Here is a 22,183-nt window from a genome sequence, read left to right on the forward strand (position 1 = left end):
TAGTTGGGGTGTTCAAGTTTCATCGGCTTGGTTGTCAAATTGTCGGGTTACCTAAAAAAAAACGTCGCACACCAAATTTGGCTCAATTCCAGCCGTTAGATGCCGAGGTCAGCCAGATTGAAATTTTGGTCATATTTGGAAATAGCAGTGTTATGGTGGCAAATTTAGTCACTACTCAACATGGCCAAAAATCGTATACCCTGAATGGGGCAGGGATGTTTTTCTACTGTGTGATTTGTATGCTACGTAAGACAAGTCAAGGTCTGTAGGCTTTTTCAGTGAAAAGTTGTATCGTAACTGTAATTCTCATTAGTAAATTTACTCTTGGTGGCGAGGAGGGTATGATTTCAGTCTTTGAAAAAAAATATTCGTTTTGCGTCGCGGCATAATCAAATCCTGGGACTACTTTTTGCAGGTCAGCCTGTTTCGACCGATTCGCAGCGCCAGCCCCGGCGCGGATTACTCCAACGCGAGACCGCCCGTCTTGGACGGGCGTCACCGGGACATCTCGGCCGACGTCCCGCCGCCCCTGCCCGCCAAAGAAAAGAAAGCGGACCAGACAAAATCCGTTACAGACTCGACAGCGTCACCAAACGCGCGTCGCCAGCGGCCCACGCTGCTACGCCTTAGGTCCGAAGTGTCCGCGTTTAGACAGACCACCTCTAACACCATGTCCAAAAAGGCCAGGACGCCGGATTCAGACGCCAGTTCGTCGTGTAGGGAACGTAGCAGCAGCAGAGAATCAGATTCGTCTTTGGGCAAAAATTCGGACCGGCGGCTCAGCGTTAAAGAGCTGGCCGAGAGCATAAACAGAAAACACACCCGGCCCACCGGTCCCGTCCTCAAAAAAGACCCCAAAAATATCACGACACCGCAATCAAAAATGACCCCCGGCCCTGGTTTTGATCGTGACGAGACATTGTCAAGCACCCTGGACTCGCCCACAAAGCCCCCACCTTTACCGCCACCGCATACAAAGCCCCACCCGCCCGACCCAGACCCGGGGCAGAACCCGAAAAAGCCTCCGATGCTGCCATCAAAATACGAGAGTCACCCAATCAGCCGTAACATAGCCCGTCGGGGCACTATGGAGCGGTACAAAGAAAGGAAGAGGCTGGAAGGGTTCGCGAACCACCCGCAAACATTACATGAGGTGCGCACCCCGGACGAACCGCCGGAGGCGTGCCCCGACAAAAGTGCCCCGCCGTTAAATTTGTACAATCGGTCGGCGGCTGAAATTTCGTCGAATAAAACTAGACTGCCGATGAGGGGGATATTGAAACACAGTGGTAGTGTGGAGGTGGGGCGGCGTCCGGCCCCTGTCCCGGCACGGCAAAAATCAGTCACAACTGATAGTGGTCATGCGTCGTCCAGCTCGATTGATTGTGTGTCAGATGATAAGGATAATTTTAACCCCGCTTTTAGCCCCGGTAAGTGCCCCGATGTGTTCCCGGGTCCGTATGACGATCACAGGTTAGAAGACGGGTATCCGTTAATACCACCCCCTTTACCACCGAGGCCACAGCTTGAGTCCGGGTCCGACTCGGATTGTGTTGGTTCTGAAAAGCGTTTCGGTAACGCGAGGGACTCGTTAATCGACCACCATGGCGCGTACAGGGTCACGTTTGGTAACGGGCAGGGCGCGAGGCCTATGCGTCCGAAACATTTGAAGCGCAATGCGAAATCGCCGACCCGCGACTCAAAACACAGTGTGATGTCACCGACGGGCCCCCCTAAGACAGGCGTGACCCACGTTACAGAATCTGTCCCGTCTAAGGACGGGAAGGAGTCGTTGTTTTACGTGCGGACCGCGAGACAAGATGAGGAAAAGTGAGTCGTAGGTTATTTTCTCTTGGGTGGTCATCGAATTTCCAATATAATCATTAGGGCTGTTCAAAAATAACTTTTATTTCACATTTTAGCAGCTCTTTGATAAAATTGTTAGGTTGGCTAAAAAATCGATTCAAACCAAATTCAGCTCGATTCCGAAGAGTAGAAGTGCAGCTATTAGAGTTGGAAAATTTTGAATTTATTACGAAAAATCTTATTGAATTTGCAGCTATTAATTAGAGTTGGAAAATTTTGAATTTATTACGCAAAATCTTATTGAATTTTGCCGGCCAACCCATGAAATTGCCTACAGAAACGCTACAAAACAATTTTGACTCAATTCCGACCTGTAGAGGTGAAGATATTTGAGTTTTTCATTAATAATTCTAAGATTGTCCTCAGTAAACAGTAAGTTTTCTACTCCAAAATTTTCAACTCCAGTAACTTCGCTTCGACTGGTTGGAAAGGAGTTAAATTTGCTGTACATCGTTTATTAGACAACTTTACAATTTCGTAGGGCGGAGTTATTTTCGAACGACCGTAAGCCACAATTGCAATTGCAAGCCTGAGAACCCTCGCGTCCGCTTTTTTGTTCTAGCCACGAATGCTTTTTTCATTTGCAGGCCGGGCACCAGCGCGCAAATGAAGCTGCGTACGTCGTCGGACCAGTCCGGAAGCCAATCGCAATCCACCAGCGCCAACACGCCAGAGGTAATAGCAACAGCCGCATACTAAATCCGCGCGCACACCCTGAAAACATTTTTCAATTCAGAGCCAAGCGACTCTCGAAGATCTGGAATCGGACACTTCTCAAGCCGACAAGACGCCAATCACTTTCAAATCGGAAATAGGTGATCTGTCTTGCCGTGTTATGTTTCTTTCTTTTTTAACATTTGTTTTTTTACCTTATCACATTGATTTATCCTGGCAGACCAAAGCTTGGACTGTGTTCTGCGCTGTGCAGTTTTTTTCTAAATTATAAGCATACTAGAATTACGGTATGTGTGTGGTCGCGCGGGGAGCGAAAATTTCGCCCCTCGAATGGATTTCGTTGAAAATGTTGGTAGTTTCACATATTACTGTCAAAATTTTATTCATTCGCAGCTCACATGATCAGATTAACCGTAGAGCCGATGGAGGGGTGTCTTCGAAAATTTTGGAAACAAAATTAACGATGACGCATCCTTCCGGTTTTTATTAATGATCACTTTGCAGCATGTTGTTATTTCTTGGCCTCCCGTAAGGATTGTTTGTATTGTTGTTAGAATCAATGACAGCAGTGGTAATCGCCTGGTTTTACGGTTGAATGTGGCCGTACGTCCGCAGGTCGAGCACCCCTGGCCTAACCGAAATAAAGATGAACATTTGAGCAAGGCTGACACGTATTGGAAATAGTAAATACGAATCAGGGCTCGAGGTTGCTGGATCGCCATCTGACGCAGTGGTTCGCAAAGTCGACCCCCTGGCTGCGCAATCATGTATCCTGCGCTATTTATAAGCTTGTCGCAGGAAGCACCGATTCAAAATGTCTGAGCTATAGCGGTGGTTTCCTCGAGAATCGTTAGACAGATATCACAAGGTGAACACACGCCAACTCCACCCTGTTCTACTCCAAAAGAAACTAATAAGTCCATTACCAAAGGCAAAATGATGGGAAACATTGACATCACATTGTACGATATTACACATCCAGTCAACCTGTTCTGAAGCGTAAACTGGCGTATTTATTGTGATAGCTACAGTCATCGTCTCATCGGTTCATTATAATACGGATCTGGTACACCCTTGTGCACCCCATCCGAGCGCTACACCCTTCAAAAATCATGGTAAACCCTAGGGTGTACGAAACACCAGGTTGAAGAACACTGAAATAGACCACTTCAACTCTTGTTAAAATGTCGGCCTGAAAATGTCGGCCCTCAGTAGCTTGACGTAACATCGTTTATGATTGAGGATGACGGCTAATCACATGCATTATGTTACGAATTAGGATTTGGAAACGTATGACGTAACAGTTTGAAGCACCGACCTGGTAATTCCTAAGGTTACGTAATGAGGTTACATGTACAAACTTGACTTCAGAGAAATCGCATTTCCGGTTCAGATTATACCGCCTATGGTTTCAGTCCACACGTTAGGTTAACATCGTTAAATAGATTTGATGATCACTCCCGTCTCGAGAACAAACGAACACGCATCTTCGGCTGATCACGTTGAGAAATTTAGGTTACAGAAACTATTTTCACAAATGCCCGAATCTGTGGTGGGCTCACAAGTCAAGACTTTTGATATTGCGAGCCTTGCAACACATCTTCTTATAGTTGTGTTTTCGTAGTAGCGCAATTAAAAATCGATAACGCCGCATCAGTCTGTTCGCAGCCAGTATGTATTTTAATCAAATCCATTCTCTGACGCGATAGTTCCGGCCGGCGCGTCAGATATCATGTTTCTACACAGCAGGAGATTACAATCGCAACATTTCGCGCAGTATCGAGGCCTAGGTCTTGTCGTCACGCGTTGCGTCTTCTAATGACTTGCGTTCGATCAATGCATCGCTAATTGGCTCACGTGAGCAGCAGGATGTAGACAAAAGACATTGCTCATGTCTAGATAGCACAGTTGACCAGCTAGCTTACTTGTCTGAATTGCGGTTTAGCTGCATACCCAAAATATTTACTAGGTAGGTACGGCATATGCTATATAATATAGGATATATGTAATGTAGGCCTATATAATCTGCATATTGCTTTCAAATATATTGTTATACATATTATTGCGTTGGACTTTTTACAACATATTTTTGTCTTCATATGTGTAGGCCTGCCATGTGTCCTCTTCTAAAAGGATTTGTCATCTTTTCTCCACGAAAGTGTGAATGGTCCTCCGAGGACGCCTTTTCTCTCTTTATAAATGATCGTTACTGGCAAAAGTCGAACCGCAGAGTATTCACGGACTGAATCTGAGAAATAAATTTGATTTATTTTTTTGGTGTTTTTGTAACTTTTACGTGCAACAGTGGCCGTACCGCTGGCCACCATTTCACTGAATTATTACCTGTTATTTATTATCCTGCCTGTATATAAGTGTCTAGACTGCCCCGCTGCTGTTTTCAGGCGACTGCCTCACTCCCGGCGACGAGGTCAGCAACACGACCGATTTCAGTGCCATTGTAGGCGGAGATTATTCGACCGACATCACCGCGGCTTGCTCCTGTCAAGCTTCTATCGCGGAAGAGGAGAATAAGATTTTTGCTAGGGCGCTGGCTGTGAGCTACGCCCAAGATGCTATACCCGTGATACCCCATTTGTCGTACTCGGAAGACGAAGCAGAGTTTATTCGTACCCAAGATGAGGTGAGTGTTTTAAATCCAAGTGGAGTGTATCAATAGAACAGGGGTTGCCGATCACTAGGACTTGCCCCGGGCCCATGGGGGCAATGAACAAATTTCAATAAACTAACCAAATTTTGAATTTATTTTAGAAAAATTGACAAAAAAAAAATCAAATTTTACTGTCTACCCTGTAGAATGGTCAAGATGTCTATTTAACGATACACAGCAAATTTGGCTTAATTCCAACTGGTAGAAACGAAGTCAATGGAGTTAAAAATCTAGGATTTGAAAAAATTAGTATTTACCGTGGGTAATCCAAGAATTATGAATGAGAAATTGGAATAACTTCACTTCTACGTGCTGGAATTGACTCGAATTTGCTTTGCATAGTTTGAGTGGACAGCTTAACAATTTCATCGGTTAGCCAGTGAAATTTATTAAAAAAAATCAGTTTTTTTTCTATTAAATTCAAAATTTTCGAACTCTAATATCTTCACTTCTACCCGTTGGAATTGAGCCAAATTTTGTGTGCAATGTTTTTTTAGGCGGTCCAACTATTTTAGCTGATGGCCGCAAAAATCGGAAGGAAAAATTTATTTTGGAACAACCCTGTTGTAGCTTTGTGCTATGTTTTTTGCGTACTTTGATACGACTAATCTAGGTTTGAAGGCCTCCACAGTTATAAATAGTATTAAAACCACAATTTTTGTTGATAAATAACATCTAACTACGTGACTTAATTTGAGTAGTCCAAGCGATGTGTCCAGCCAGCCCGATTAATTAATTAATAATAATGGCCAGGGCGAATTTTTTTACCTAAAAACAGGAAGATTTTGACGTAAAAAATCAGAATTTTGACAGCTTTTTTACCTAACGCTACAATTTTGACAAAATTTTGACATGTCAAAAAAATCACGCGTCCGCAGAACACGGAGAAGGCACGCGAGTATCGCGTTGACAAGCAATGGATCAAGGGACACCAAATCGGGCTCGGCGCGCTCTCCTCTTGTTTCCAAGCCAGGGACGTCATCACCGGGACCCTGATGGCCGTCAAGCAGGTGTGTAATTTTGGGTTGCATAGGATTTTATGACAGTGAAATAAAACACGTAGAGTAGGTATTTTTCAAATTTTACAGGCTAGTTGATAATATTGTTTGGGAAGCCCATAAAAATCGCTGTGCACCGGGGTGGTAATGACTTGACTCGAATAATCTTTTCGAATGCGTAAAATAACTCGAGTCAATTTGTGTGTTAACTCAACTTGTTTCCGAGTCATTGTGCATGACTCGTACTAAGTCATATGACTGGAGTCTCAGACTTCCAAGACCAACATTTCATTGTAAATTTAGAAGAATAGGAAAGTAACCACATTATTGGGATTTCGTCTATTGGTACTGGTACTTGAAAATGCGACCAGAAACTGTTACAAGTGAGGAAAATTAGAATACCGTATTTTAAACGCAAACCATTCGATATCACTAGAGTCATAAAAATTGGATTTGACAAGACTGAACTCGAAACCGAGCAGTCAACACGATGACTTGAACTCGGACTCGACTCGGCGGTGAATTGAAAATGACTCGACCTGACTCGAGTCAATACTATAAAAGGGACATTGACTTGTGACTCGGAACCTTCTGACTTGGTCACAACCCTGCTCCACACCAAGTCTGACTCAATTCCAACCGGTAGAAGCGAAGCTGTTCGAGCTCAAAATTTTTGATTTGGAAAAAGGAGTATTTACGGCGGAAAATTCTTTAATTAATAATTATGTAACTACAGACAGTAAATATTATCATTTCAAACCTCAAATTTTGACCTCTAATAGTTCCGCTTCTACTGGTTGGAATTGAGTCAAATTCGCTATCCATCGCTTTTTAGACGACTTAACAATTTCATGGGCCAGTAAAATTTGAAGAAAAAAATGTAGTAAATTAGAAATGGAGTCAAATTTGGTGTGCAGCGTTTTTTAGCCGGCCTGACAATTTTATCGAATAATGTTCATTATTGGAATTGAAGCGAAAAACATCAACCATATGATGTGGGTTCCGTTGTTGTGATTCAGCGGCCGATTCCTTTTTCCATCCTCATTCAGGTGAATTATCAGCGGTGCTCCGAGAAGGAGCAGGCTCAGGTCTTGGAGGTGATCGACAAAGAGATCGAGGTGATGCGCCGCCTGTCCCATCCGAACGTGGTCCGGCTCCACGGGGTGACCAAGGAACGCGGGATGTACAACGTGTTCTTCGAATGGTGCGCGGGTAAATAGCGGCGTCACTTCCGGATAGTATCGTTTTTCGTTGAATTTTTTTTTACTTTGAAGGCGGGTCGGTGTCTACTCTGCTCGGCAAATACGGGGCTTTCACGGAGTCTGTGATATCGAATTACACGCTGCAGATTTTTCGCGGGCTGGCTTACCTGCACGAGCTTTCCATCGTGCACAGGGATATCAAAGGTATTTATCGCGATTTCAAGACATTTGAGCATGCGACATAACGCAAGCATGTGACTTTTTAACCCCAAAATTCTTCCCGACCTAACCCTAAATCCAACCCTACCCTAATTGGAACCCACGCGCTCAAGTGCCACAGGCCCAAATGACAAGTGTAGTGTGTTGAAATTTCGCGTGCTCATTAGGGCTCTCCCAAATTCATTCTTTTTTTCAAATTTCACTGGCCTGGCCTAAACTGTAAAATTGTTCGGTTGCCTAAAAAAACGCTGCTCGGCAATTTTGGCTGAATTCCAACGTATAGAAGCATTGCTATATAAGAAAAATGTTTTAGATTTATTTAATAAACGTGAATGTAAAATTGTTTCAAATTTCACTGGCTGACGCGTGAAATTGTTAGGTTGTCTGAAAAAAAAACGATGTACAACAAATTTGTCTTAATTCCAACCTGTAAAAATGAAGTTACTGATGTTCGACCGCAAGGGTTTCAAATCATAGTATTTACGGTGGGTAGATCTGTAATAAATAAATAATGAAAGAACTAATAAATACTATTTTTTTCAAATCCAAGATTTCGTATTCCAATAACTGGGATTTTTGTTATCGTAACCCCTGCCCTCGTTTTTCAAGGTGCCAACCTTCTCGTGGACTCAACCGGGCAGCGTCTGAGGATCGGCGATTTCGGGGCGTCCGCCAGGTTAGCCACAAAAGCCACCGGGGCAGGCGAATTCCAGGGCCAATTGCTCGGCACGATCGCATTCATGGCGCCCGAGGTACGGGCTCTCAAACTTTTTTCAACTGCATACCTTTTCATGCATGTAGAGTAGAATGTGAAATCAAAGCTCTTGTACGACTGTCGAAATTCAAACATTCTTTAGCCAACAAACTCTCCTGCACTTTGACGGTAATAGGGGATGCCATATCTTCGCCTCAATGGAAATTGAAATAGCTGAAATCGAGTAGCCAACAGAAGTTCCCGTACCAGTGCCCCAGTTCGATAACCCCTGGTATAGGCGGGTACGACTGTTGCCCACAGTTATGTGTATTGCAACAGGTGCTTCGCGGGGAACACTATGGTAGAAGTTGCGACGTCTGGAGCGCGGGATGCGTGATCACGGAAATGGCTACCGGTCGCCCGCCTTGGGATGCGGACCAGCATTCCAACCATCTCTCGCTTATTTTTATGGTGGGCTAATATTGGGATTCTCCTTCGTTTAAAGATTTTTCATTACTATATATACTGTTGATTTGTGTATTCATATTGAATGCTGTTGACGTCATATTTTGTGGTACGATCGTTGGTATACGATGTTCTGTCTAATTCTCTGCTAGTTGCTGACGATTACCCCTGACGAGTGTCAGCCGAAAATATTCGGGCTCATTTCAATATGAATATACTTATCAATTGCATATTGTAGTTCTCTACCCCCAAGAAGCTCTTTAATATACTGCTCATTGTCTGTCCAACGTCTTCCGAGTAGTGCATGATTTGATTCCTCTCATTTCTTTGTTATGACTTTGCCTAGCGTTCTTTTATATTATCACACTGTTTTGTCATGCTTCGCCAATTTGGTTTTTAGTTGAATCTCTTGATAATGGGCACACGAAAAGGCCACCAGTAAATTATCCTGCAAAGAGTCTCGCACTCGTCAGGGCCAATCATCAGCAACTGAACTTTGCTTATCGACAGTGGTATCACGCAATATGGCATCACTGGCACATACATTTTAAGATTATACACAAACTCCTTATGTGTATAATATATTCTAAAGTAGTTGATTGAACCTGCATTGTACACCATATTAATATTAACTACAATTCATATTAAATCAGAGTTCGGTGATTAGTGTAGCATTTCCAGGAACACCAATAATTAGATTAGAATTAGATTACCGACATTTCGTTGTAATTAAGCGACTAGAGCGATCTTGTTATCAAAGTTTGGTCGAAGGTATGTGTTTATTATCGCCGTTAGATTTACACACCGATCGTTTTCAGATCGCCAGCTCGCCCAGCACGCCAATTATACCCGATCATCTGTCGCCGGCTATGCGAGACCTGTGCAGGAGATGCCTCGAAACCGACCCCAAGGAAAGGCCGCCCGCGGAGGACCTTTTGAAGCACCCCGTGTTTATCCGATGGTGAAATCACGCAAATCATTGTTACCAACTGCACCATTTTACCGTGCTTTGAAGTCGTTAAAGTTGCTTTTATTTTTACTCTAATCGCCGATACTGCTTTTTCTTTTAAAGTGGGATATCGATTCGATATTATCGGCGAACTGATAATAATAATCGGTCCGGCTCTACCTATTACCATGCTGCCGCTATATCGCTGTTTTTGTAAAAGATCACTTTCATATATCGCGTCACTTTGTACTTCTTCTGTCCGTAGTCTCTTCATGCTTTTTAACCACCGATCGATTACAGATCACGTCAAAGAGTTCACGGATTGGCAGATTATGTAGTTTTTTTTATGGATATATATGGTGGGGGAAGCAATGCGATTTCTTACCTGTTATGAATTTATAGGCTTTACCGCCGCCCCGTTTGCAGTATGCATTTTAACGGTCTTCGATTTTCTGTTTTAATGAGGCAGTTTTTCTGTTGTGTGATGCACTAACGCAGTCCGGGCCATTACGCTGCTGCTTTTTGTAAGATACGCTGCTTTGTGTTTGTCGGAAATTTGTGAAATATATATGTTACGTTCGTTCCGCGTTGACTTGTTTGTCGGTCTGTGGTTTTTGTAGATTCCTTATTTCAAAATTGAATGCGTTTGTGACGCCGTGTTACGCGCGACTTGTGTTCTGTGAAATACGTATTCGCCCGATGCTAGTGGTGTTTTTTCTATCAAGATCATTTGTTAATAAAGCTATCTCTAGTTGATTTACTGCCAATGTGCGATGCAGTGGTTCTTAACCGCGGGTCGGTGTGACAGTCTCAGGGGTACGCTATAATAGGGGTCATGAGCTAGAGCCCGACCGATATTGGATTTTTGGGCCGATACTGATGAAACCGATATCTAACACCTTCGCCGATATATTCTACCGATATTCAAATATGGTGGAATCTACCTCAAAAGGCACATTTTCACAACTTCAGAGCACATATTTCAACAGCGTTACATCCATTTTCATACTTATACATGAAGTAAACTAGAAAGACTGCAACTGGGGACCTTGAAAGTGTAAGCTATATGAAATTTAGCAATATTCCCAGTCTAGCGGCGAAGGATTATAGTTTTCTGACTTCCTACCGCCATGTTGTGACGTCACGAAAATGGCCGATATTTTTTCACCAATGGCCGATACCGATAATTCTTTCAAAGCGTGATATCATCGGCGAACCGATAATCGGTCGGGCTCTAGCTCGACACGCACGGCAGTGGTCACGTTGAACTGCGGTATGCTATAGGCTAACCTTGTGTTGTGTGAAATCATGCTTTAATGGTTTGTACGTTCAACACTGTTGCTGATGCACAGTTCATGTTGTTGGCAGTATTCCATAATACTCGATTCTCTTCAAATCTGTGGTTCCCTCCCAACTTTTTTCGTTTGTGGCACAGCATAAAAATTATAAAACGCTCGTGGCACACTTAAGAAAGTTGCCTAAAAATCCATTCTCGTGGTAACGCGATTGCGATACTCTTATATACGAACATACATTCGACTGGAACGAGGTTTCATTGTTGGCATAAATCCCCGCATTTCGTCGGTTTCCAAGCAGCGTCTCTCGGTTACAGCTTTTACTTTCAGTCCAAAGGGAGAAAAAAACATGTTCACATACCCATTAACTGTACCCACCCATATTTGTTTACAGCAAATCCTGAAAAGTATTGCAGTGTAAGATGAAGTCAAGACAATGTGATCATAATTTGCGGCGAGGTTTCTTGTTCATAAGTTGATTAGATACGAATCAAAGAATATCTTCACGACATATAGCAGCCCAATTATGATGGGGTCATGGTCAATGCACATTGCACAATGCACATTACTCTACTCGTCTGCACTCCATGATCCATGGAAATGGCTGGTCATCTGTGATTATTATTTATATCACCTATTGTTGAAATTAGACCACTTAAGAGTCTGATCTGCTTGTCTGCACGCCTTATCTTCAATATTATACAGTCCCTTTCGAAATTCCAGAAAGACTCGCGGCACACCTGCGAATTTGTGGCGGCTCACAGTTTGCGAATCATCATCAATGCATTTTTGATATTGGTAATATGCTACATTTTTAGGGGCATATCTGACATAGAGGCCGCCCAGACAACGATTGAACGCAAGGCAGCTTTCCATGAAGCATGTCTGATGCAAGTGATTTCAAATTGGGATCCATTATATTATTAAATTATATCCTTCGCGACCAATACTTTAAGAACAACGCCCTTGTTATGTTATCTTCTATTTATATGAATCCAGTGTGCACTGTGCACGTGCAGTGTGCACTCGTGCAGTGCATGCTGCCTCCTCTTTACATATAGCCTAGGCCCAGATAGGTGTCTGATTTTAAAAACTGCTCCTAGTCGTTTCGACACCGTCCTATCTTTACTGAACTGGATGTATTGGATGCAATGTGGCAGATACTTTTGTGACTAATAGATAAATATTTGATGTTCGCTGTGGGCTTGCAGATTACAGTAAGGGTTCGCCGATCGCCAGGTTAGTAAAGATTAAAATCGACTGTTGTAATGTAGGCTAAGGGCTGTTCGGTTTCGGTGTAATAGTTATAATATCGCGGGCTGGGAGGATCGCTAGCGCAGAACCGAAAAAGACAATGGTTATTCGATCCCGTGTTGACATGATGGCTTGGTTTATAAGAGATTCCCACGCCACGCTAACTGCTGACGTACGGTTTTCCAAACGCGGAAGTTCAACTAGAGGCCAAGGCCCACCGAATGGAACTCTTGGACTAAATAGTCAATACGTGCTGACAACTTGAGCATCATGGTTAGTAGTATTCAGGTAAAATCTACATCAGGGTTGGACAACTCAAAACGGGTCGTGGGCCACTTTTCAAATTTCGTAGCGGCCGAGGGCCGCATGAATTCAATATCGATATGAAGTAGGTATAACCACGGTTTATAATTCTACGTCAGTACAACGCCGTGCTACCTAACATAGGCGATGGGCATAGTGACCACAAAAGAAGCAATCTTTTATTAAAGGAATAAAAATACAACAACGGATCACTGTCATCAATCTCATTTTATTTTGAACTCTGAGCTGTGCTTGTGCAATGTGCACGTGTGCACGATACCTGAAAACGCTTTTGGGGGCCATATCGAGATACGTTACTAACTGAAAGACCATCTCGATCCACGTCAAGCTTGATCGCGTGGGGCCGAAGCCCTTCGCCAGTGGCTCTCTAACCTTTTTAGGCATGCCCCCTATATGAAACTGAAAACTTTCGAGTCCCCCTTCTCGTCATATCACAAAATGCATCCATATAATGCTGGCAGTTCCCAACGGATAGTTTGATGGCATGGATGGTTATGAATGTTGATGGGAGAATTCTATAATATGAATTCCATATTGTACACAGAGCATAACTATAACTATCAAGTCGATGTAAATTGCGCTGAGCGCGAAATTTTTTTACAGTAGACGGCAGCTCCGCGCCCCCTTCAGATGCTTTCAGGCCCCCATAAGGGGGGCGCGCCACCCAGTTTCAGAACTACTGCCCTGAGCCGTTTTCTAAGCGTCTCGGTATTGGCAGTGTTTGTGCCATTGCACGTCAATTTCAGCATTTTAAAATGTTTTCTTAGCTTTCTTCCGAAATCTCAAATCAAGTTGTGGGCTACAAAATAAGACCTCGCGGGCCGCGTGTCGGTGACCCCGGATCTACATTCTGTGTAATATGTTACAAAATGCCAACTTCGTAATCCGAGCTCACGTTAGTCAAAGTTGTATATCATAAAATTTACATCTCCGAGTTCAGTTAGAATTATTCTGTTTTAATATAATGTAAGAATAGTCTTGATTCTGGTTACAGAATATATAAATTTCCGGTGTATCACTTCATATCCCATTCAATATACCTATGTTACGGCAGGCTCTACATCCGTACGATACGAATGACTAAACGTGTATGACTACTATGGCTTTCCAATCTCCTTGTGAAATGTATGAGTCGTTTGATTTATCTGTAACGCTAACCACGCGCCGGCAGCGTAATAGTATAATTTGGTCAAGGGAGGCTTATATGACTTTGTACTTGATAAATGATTCAGTGAAGCTGAACCAGCCCTTCGGCAAAACAACATCATTAAGAGTACACAATAGTAATGCGATATTTCGTAGTTTGCCGTACACGCTTTTACCATGAAGCGGCAATAGGTTTAATTGCGCGGTATAGCTTGCAGCAAGATCGATCGGGTGATTTCATAGTACACGTACACGAGTTTTAGGAGATAAACTACGTATAGCCAGTATACGCTGTAAGCTTATATGAACGATTCAGCGTCAAGAAAAATAGGCTAAGCAATGCGTACAAAAACTGCCCAAAGAAACAGCGAAAGAGTAGCAACCGCGAAGCCGGCTGTGTCAGATTTTCAAACAACCAATGAGACTAGGAAGAAATATTATCCGAAATTACCTTCTGTTGAAGTATTTATTTGCACGCTGTTGTGGGGTGGAGGAGTTATCGTCACAGTATGCAGTTTGATTCCGGTATCGTCGTCTTACGAGAAGAAATTAGTAAAGGAAGGACTTTTAGATGACGGGTGGATAGATTGGCTTGGGCGACACTTGGATAATACCGATTCCGAATGGTCACTCTGGAAGGACTACTTTTGGGATGGCTACATTCGCGGATTTATTGGACATTTAATTATTGGTAGACTGGCAGACAATATATTCCCGGAAAGAAGATTCCAAATACTACTGGCGTACAGCTTGGCATTCACAGCGTATTTCCTGCACATCGAGGGCTTCTTGTATCTACTGTTTCATGTGGCGATCCAATTTATGTCGGTCCGTTTGACAAAAAGCGTGACAGCCTGTTGGATTACCGGTTTAGGATTGATGTACTTTCTTCACAACACGAACGAAGCGATGGCAGCATTCTATAAAACCGATCCTGATAAAATGTACATCTTAGTGATTTGCGTGGGTATGAGCAACTTGCGGTACATAGGCTTCGGGCTCGAGTATGTTTGGCAACATCGACGAAAGAGTGAGCTGAATGCGGGAAAGTCAAAAATGTTGAAGAAGACTAACACCCGATACTACGATGATGGCGAAGATCCAGACCTGACCTTTATGGACCTGCTAACGTACCAAATGTATTTTCCTCTGCTTCTTGGCGGGCCTGTTATGAACTACAACGAATTCGCGGAGCAAGCAAAAAAGCCGCCACCTCCTTGGACATCTGGAAGAACCACTAAATTTATAATGAATTTGCTAAAATACGCGACTTTTCATGTGTGTATTGACTTCGTGCTGCATTACGTGTACGCGTCGGCGTTGCTGTACGAGAGTTGGTCATCCAACGAGAAATTGAAGATATATCATTTATGCGGACTTTCAATGGCTCAAGTTGGATTGTTCTACTTTAAATACCTAGTCATGTACGGTTTACCCGCTCACATCGCAACATCCGACGGGATGGACCCTCCCGGACAGCCTCAATGTGTATACTCCAAGCACAGGATGACTGATTTCTGGAAACTCATTGACAAAGGTCTTCACAAGTGGCTCGTACGGTATATTTATATTCCTTGCGGAGGCTCACGAAATGGGTCGCTCAGGGCCATTTTAAGCTTGACAACTTCATTCACGTTTGTGGTGCTGTGGCACAGACCAACGCGGCGACATATAAAATGGGGTGCCATGAGCTGGTTTGGCGTGCTGGTAGAGTTTATTGCGATGGAGATCTATCGCACGGACGCCGTGAAAGAGTTGGAAAGGAGATACTTCACGCCTCAGTGGAGCAGACGTTTCAGAGGATTTTTGTCCTGTTTTATGTTCGGGTTTCTCATCGTCACCAACTTGATTTTTCTGGCTGGTGTCAAGATGGGGGATGTTTACATTTCGAGATTTTATACCGAAAACCTTCTGGCCACCATTCTCATCCATGTTTCGTTGTATGGCGGGGCGCAGAGCTCTATGAATTTAGAGTAAACCGATAGGATTTTTGAAACAAACTGTTATTCCGTGCCTTACTTTTAAAGCTATTTCTAACACGCAACTCATTCATGAATGATGAAATTGACAAGAAATCAATCAGCGAAAAACAGTTAATGAACGATTTAGGGATGGAAGAGATGATAGGTAGGACCGAGGTATAGGCCTATTACCGATCATTACCCCCTTAGCAAACGAATATACTATACACTGTAAACGAAAATCGAGTGATCTATGGATTTCCACGCTACCTAGGGGTATAAATAAGACATCGGCATTTTCTGGCTCAAAATTTTGCATTCACACCTGTTCCAGCTCGTGTAGATGAGTCAAATGCATCATTTCGCATGGTGATATATGATGTGGTGGATTCTGTTTGCGCGTATACCTCTACGAAAAGCGCATAGAGATGAAATGATTTGCGCGCTATGTCATATGGTTATCATCTGGCAGAAATTTTGCAGTTCTTTTGTACCCATTTATTGACAGTTTATACTCGGTAAAATTAGGGCGGCTGTTTCGTAGAATATATCTTGCAATAATAATGTCTTATTGTTCTATGAAATGAAGCACGTGCTATTGCATATATAGTAGATATAATTCTCGTTCACGATATTTCGAATGTTTATCTACGTAGTTAAGTAAAAAATATTTCATTTCTGTAAAATACGTATTCTTTTCGTTCATTTTTGGGTGTCTTTGAGTCATTCGATTTTGATCTCATGTCGAGTCCAAGTCAAGCAAAGCAATCTTGGAGCAGTAGCTCGAGTCAAGTCAATGGATTCAGAAAATGTGACTCGAGTCATCCCAAAAATTGCTCAGGTTGTGAATAATGATCAACACACAGACACATTATCCTCGGAAGTACACGCTGGAAATGATGAAAATCGACGAAGGGTATGAATAGATCTCTATAACCACTTAGTTGTTGACCAGTGACGTGCGGGGAGGCAAGTGAGGCACTGCCTCGCATGTGGCCAGGATGAGTGAAATTAAATCGTAAAACCTTCAATGAATATAACACCAATAATTTACGGGCATTTTCTATCGATATTCATGAATAACTGAATTTTAAAAATTTCAACACCAAAAATCAGAGAATTTGCATACTTATTGTCAAGAAATATAGTGTGAAAGGAGAGGTGATGAGGCACAGACGGCCAAAGCCTCGCCTCTAATAGCGCACTTCATCATAAACAGTTTAGAATTTATAATAACTGGTGTTAAGCGAATGTTATTGTTGCACTGATTCCGAAAATCTAAACATTATTCACGTCAGGGCATTAGAACCCCCTCAAAATAGCCAAGGAGTGTGAGATTATCGGCTTTGTTACGTGTAATGGCAGCGCAGAGAAACAAGGAAGTGAGGCACAGTCACAGTCACCACACTCACCGTTAGCTAGGGTTACCATACGTCCTCTTTTAAGAGGATTTGTCCTCATTTTTGACTTTTTTGTGTGTCCTCGGGGGACGCCCAAATGTCCTCTGTTTTGAGAATTTTGTTTAAATATAGGGTATAATTCGAGTGAGATACAGTAAATCAGTACTGAAGAAATGCTCCGGCGGCTATTTCGGGAGCTGAGCCGGAAGCTCACATTTTTTTCTTTTAGTCGACTGACCACCAAGTGGGAAAAATTTACCATTTCCTAGGATTTTCCTCCGGTGTATTGCAAGTCTGAATATTTTGAAAAAGTGTCCTCTTTTCAGATTTCCAAAATATATTGGTAACCCCACCGTTAGCTATCAACTCACACGTCACTGGTTGTGATTTACATTAAGATATCAGCTGGATTATCGATCGGGAGAGAGAATCTTCATTTGTCAAACGTGTAAGCCTAAATCAAAAACATACGCAACAAAACATAATTGGGTGAAATATGATATGTTGATATACATGGTATAGACGGGAGGATCGATCTTACAGAGCTTGGTCAATGATCAGTCGACGGTGATCTTCCACCTCTGAAGTTCCATACAGCATTGAACACCCGTATAGTAAGTAAAATGGAACAGAAACGCTATTTGAAAGCTTTCGCGGTAAAACTTGTTCCAATACGCATTTCCGATGTCCATTCCAGATTGAAAATACACGTTTATTGTTAAAGCTGATCCAAACATAACGGAAGACAGCATCGCCCGAATCCGTCTGCTCCACGCCCTAGTCAAATACTTTGCTTCAAACATCTGTACGTGTTTGATTCGGTATATCTTCAGCGCTAATCCTTCTGCGAAAACGCCCATCCAGCTAAGCACTGCCCAGTACAAATATTGATGATCACCTCCATGCCAAATCGCAGTAAATAAGAACGGTAAAAACGTATTTATTATCAACTGATGGAGCTTAACCTTGGACCCCCCTAAGGGAAAATATATGTAACGCACAAGCCATTCGTGGAGCCCCTGATCAAACGTTTTCCACATATCAGTCAAACGATGTTTCGAATAGACACAGTGCGGGCCCTTGGGCGCGTTGAAATTGTCCGAGGTTGCGATGTGAGAGGGGAATCCGTATAATATCACGTGTTTTATGTAAAAGAATCCGACCTGAGCGACTCCAAGTCCGAATGCATGAAAAAACGATGGCATCTTGGTGATTATACGTTCGTCAGACGATAAGCTAGGTAGATAATAGAAATGCAGCGTAAATTCGATGAAAAAGATCCAGAATGCGAAGCGTAGGATTCCAAAAGTGAATTGTCCTATTTCCCTAACACTCCAAGACCTCGGAGCATTCTTAGTTTCGGTAACGAATCTTTTATATGACATGATAGGACCCCCGTACATCAACGGGTAATAAAATTGGAATGTAAGCAAGTCAAAGAAAGAAAATGCATGGCCATTAAAATCTCGTTGGGCTGTCATTGTTCTTTGAATAACAATCTGAGATGCATTGCGACGTGGCACTCCATAACCCTCAGAATTTATTTCAACGCTGTCAGTTTGACCGGATGACTCCATCAGTCGATCGGATTTTTGTGCTTCTTGTTCCCACACGTACTCGAGTGTGAATGCTATGTATCGTAAGTTGCACATGGCTACTACAAAAACTAGGAAGTCCGCTTTATCGTCATCTCCCTGATAAGGCCTCACAAGTTTTAAAAACGTAAACCCGAAAATAGAATCTTCAGAAGAAATGGAATCTACCAGCGATAAGCAAAGTAGAAACCCAGTAGCCCAACATATCATTACACTTTTTGATACCACAGCGAAAATATACTGGATCGCACAGTGTACAATGACAAGAATAGTTCCCGAAAACCCGAAAAAATATACCGTGAAAGCTATTCCGTATAAGCAAAGGACGTGAAACCTCCGTTCCCACCATATCCTCTCCATTATCCGCGCCACAACGAAATGTCCAGTAAATCCTACAAGATATATATCCCACATGAATTTCGTCATCATCATCCACTGATCATCTGACGCGTCTTTTAGTTTTCCTTTGATTGCACTGTTGCTGGACACGAGATTTCCAGCATAAACATATCGATCTTCGTTTTCTTTTGAAATACCGTAAACATGTGAAACCGAATAACAAACACATCCCACATAAAAGATAAAATACGCAGCTACTTCCGTTTTTGGAAGGCAAGGATAGTACGATGGCATGATAGGACCATGACCTTTCACACTTTCTTCTTCTGTCTGCATTCGACTCGCAGATGTTATACGGTGACGTACGAGTATTTTCTTGAATGCATTAATCATAATAAACCTTTCTTAATCCCTTCAGTAGATAGATATCACGAGACTATTGCAGATTTCCACAAAGTCACATCTCCAAATGTTTAGAGTTTCTACCAGCATAATCAGGTGCAATATTAGGCTACAGCAGCGCTGATATTATTTGACTTGCTCATTTTGTTAGGCACATGTGATTGAGTAGCCCGGGGCGACAAAACCGTTACCTGAGACAATTATTATATTCCTGCCTGCATTTAGTAGAAATTATGTGGACCTACCTCCGCAGAGCGCACACGTGCATTAGTTTATTATTCTAATCATAATATCGTTGAGTCGGTTGCATATAATAAGGAAATAACCTCGCTAAGTGGATTTCGTAAAGTATTTTCAATAGTATGTCCTCATGGAAGTTATCGTTATGACTCAATCCCAAACGGTGTTTGGAATGAAATTTTAGGACTAAGAGTGTGGAGCCTCAGCCTATTCAGTACTGGGGGTCGCGTGAATCACATAGAATTCTAGGTGGCCGCACTTTTTTGTCACTTTCAAAATCTGTATGAAAACCTAAAGTAGCCCATACACGAGCTGCAAGAGCTCTCTCGTGGCTGAATAAATGAGTCTTTTCCCATGGTATGAATCGTGCGATGTGTACTCGAACTGAACATGATGCTATTTGCAATGATCAATTGTTCATTTCAATGTTTTCAGCAGTTATTCCGTAGAGAAGCCTAATCTACGGCAGTGATGGAAGCGACATGTACTGCACGAACACTGTAGCACTGGTCTACTTGTACGTAAAGTCGTACACGTACAAGTTGTTTAATATAGGTATGTAGGAACTCGTTTCCTACTGAGTAGTTAACTAACTACGTAACTCTCATTTCGATACTGAGAACGCCAGACAAGTACAGTTACACTCAATCTGTAATCACAACAACAATAATATGAACATGCTCTCTGACTGGCACCTTTTGAGCGTGCAAGTCAGAGCGGTACGAATGTATCAGAATGTTAATATTCGAACGGTAACGCGTCAGGAGTAAGCGTAATACATTTGTGAGTCACGATCGCTTGGATATAGTTTGTAGGTGTATTATGTGTAGCTACACCACCCTCCACCAGATCGTGACTAGCCTTTTCATGCTCGGAATCGAGGGGGCACGTTAATCATTCTTCCGAAGCGAGTCTTCATCTGCTTGTTGCGCGTATACGTCGTGTCATCCTGTTCACGTTGGGAGCTTTCGGGTGATCGTTGCTCATGATCTGGAGATGGTATCGAACGATCACGCAAGGGCGGTCTACCTCTTGTAGGTGGTTGCGCCGCCACGAATGGATGCTCTTTGTCAATGTAGGCTGGCTTGAGTCTGTCCGCCGAAACCAGTTCTTCGCGCAAGCCAATCCTCAGTCTGAAGACCTTCTCTCCTGGGGAGATTACCTCGTATGGTCCGTCATACGGTCTTGTCAGCGGGTGCCCATGTGCGCCTCTTCGCACGAAAACGAATTTACTGTTTGATAAGTCCGAAGTCACGTGAGCTGATGTGTTTCCATGAGACGAGGTAGGGGTTGGGCGCAAACTTCCGGCAGTTTCTCGGAGGCGGTTAAGCAGTGGATTGTAGTTTGTAACGGTCTCAGGCGTGGCCATGAAATCTGCTGGCACTGCTATTGTCTCACCGTACACAAGCTCCGCCGAAGTCGACCCTAGGTCCGCTTTTGGCGTGGTTCGAAGTCCAAGTAAAACCCACGGTAGCTCGTCTACCCAGCCTGGATGCGTGCATCGAGCACGCAAGGCAGCCTTCATAGAACGGTGGAAGCGTTCCACCAGTCCGTTGGCTTGGGGATGGTACGAAGTGGTCCTGTGAAGTTTGGTGCCAAGAAGTTCACAAACTGCGTCCCATAGTCTGGAAGTGAACTGAGGCCCTCGGTCAGATGACATATCTGCCGGAACGCCAAATCTCGCCACCCAATTATACAGCAGTGCGCGGGCACATCCGGCGGCGGAAATGTCGGAAATCGGTATGGCTTCGGGCCACCTGGTGAACCTATCGACAATTGTGAGGAGATACGTGTATCCCCGCGAGTGAGGCAAGGGGCCTACGAGGTCGATGTTCAGATGACTGAAACGCCTTTCCGGAACACGAAACGTTTCAAGAGCAGTTTTCGTGTGTTGGGTGACCTTCGACTGTTGGCAGGCGATGCAAGACCTGCTCCACTGGTTCACGTCTTTTGCAAGACCCTTCCACACATACTTGGCGCTTACCAAATTCTTGGTGGTCCTAATGCCCGGATGGGACAAGGTGTGTACAGCGTCGAAAACCCGTCGTCGCCACGATGGTGGAACCACCGGCCTCGGTGTCCCAGTGCTGACGTCACAAAGCAAGGTGGACCGCCCACCGTCAAATGGAATCCTCTGTAACTCAAGGCTGGTATCGCGTAGATCAAGGTCAGTTTGTTCTCGTGCCATCGCTTGGAAATCAAGGCCGTCGTCGATAGCGTTGACAGTGGCACGCGATAGTGTGTCCGCTACCGAGTTGCTTTTCCCAGAAACGTGCCGTATATCAGTCGTGTACTCACTGATTGCGGCCAATTGTCTGGATTGCCTGGCCGACCACGGTACAGATTTCTTCGCCATAGCAAAAGTCAACGGTTTATGGTCGGTGTAGACGGTGAAGTGACGTCCTTCCAGAAAGTAGCGGAATTTTCTGATGCTCAGATGAATCGCCAGCAGTTCCCTATCAAAAGCACTGTACTTTCTTTCAGCATTATT

At 43.4% G+C, this 22,183-nt stretch overlaps 3 protein-coding genes across 6 annotated transcripts in view; 2 read left to right on the plus strand and 1 right to left on the minus strand.

Moving 5' to 3' along the window:
* LOC145433089 (mitogen-activated protein kinase kinase kinase 1-like) overlaps positions 1-10,503 on the plus strand; it is a 42,922-nt gene extending 32,419 nt beyond the window's left edge. For all 4 annotated transcript variants that reach the window (XM_080310010.1, XM_080310013.1, XM_080310011.1 and 1 more), the window contains exons 23-32: positions 416-1,830; positions 2,454-2,541; positions 2,603-2,681; positions 4,944-5,182; positions 6,088-6,219; positions 7,257-7,419; positions 7,482-7,613; positions 8,238-8,380; positions 8,662-8,793; positions 9,606-10,503. In XM_080310010.1, coding sequence (XP_080166136.1) covers positions 416-1,830; positions 2,454-2,541; positions 2,603-2,681; positions 4,944-5,182; positions 6,088-6,219; positions 7,257-7,419; positions 7,482-7,613; positions 8,238-8,380; positions 8,662-8,793; positions 9,606-9,752 — 2,670 coding nt within the window. In that variant the 3' untranslated portion in view covers positions 9,753-10,503. The remainder of the gene's footprint in view (positions 1-415; positions 1,831-2,453; positions 2,542-2,602; positions 2,682-4,943; positions 5,183-6,087; positions 6,220-7,256; positions 7,420-7,481; positions 7,614-8,237; positions 8,381-8,661; positions 8,794-9,605) is intronic.
* A 3,299-nt stretch (positions 10,504-13,802) lies between these two features.
* LOC145433102 (protein-cysteine N-palmitoyltransferase HHAT-like) lies at positions 13,803-16,402 on the plus strand. The gene has a single exon (XM_080310034.1). The coding sequence runs from the start codon at positions 14,095-14,097 to the stop codon at positions 15,730-15,732; it is 1,638 nt and encodes a 545-aa protein (XP_080166160.1). The 5' UTR covers positions 13,803-14,094; the 3' UTR covers positions 15,733-16,402.
* Positions 16,403-17,601: 1,199 nt separating this feature from the next.
* On the minus strand, positions 17,602-19,598 carry LOC145433101 (protein-cysteine N-palmitoyltransferase HHAT-like). Its single transcript, XM_080310033.1, has one exon. It carries the CDS (start codon positions 19,441-19,443, stop codon positions 17,674-17,676), a length of 1,770 nt encoding a protein of 589 aa, XP_080166159.1. The 5' UTR covers positions 19,444-19,598; the 3' UTR covers positions 17,602-17,673.
* Positions 19,599-22,183: the final 2,585 nt, after the last annotated feature.

Source organism: Botryllus schlosseri, chromosome 2 (genome assembly GCF_051294905.1).
Source record: "Botryllus schlosseri isolate E-star chromosome 2, Bs_hap1, whole genome shotgun sequence".
NCBI classification, from domain to species: Eukaryota; Metazoa; Chordata; class Ascidiacea; order Stolidobranchia; family Styelidae; genus Botryllus; species Botryllus schlosseri.

What these genes read in the sequence shown, in the direction of transcription:
- LOC145433102 (XM_080310034.1), top strand. Translation starts at nt 14,095, where the DNA reads ATGCGTACAAAAACTGCCCAAAGAAACAGCGAAAGAGTAGCAACCGCG.
- LOC145433101 (XM_080310033.1), bottom strand. Translation starts at nt 19,443, where the DNA reads ATGATTAATGCATTCAAGAAAATACTCGTACGTCACCGTATAACATCT.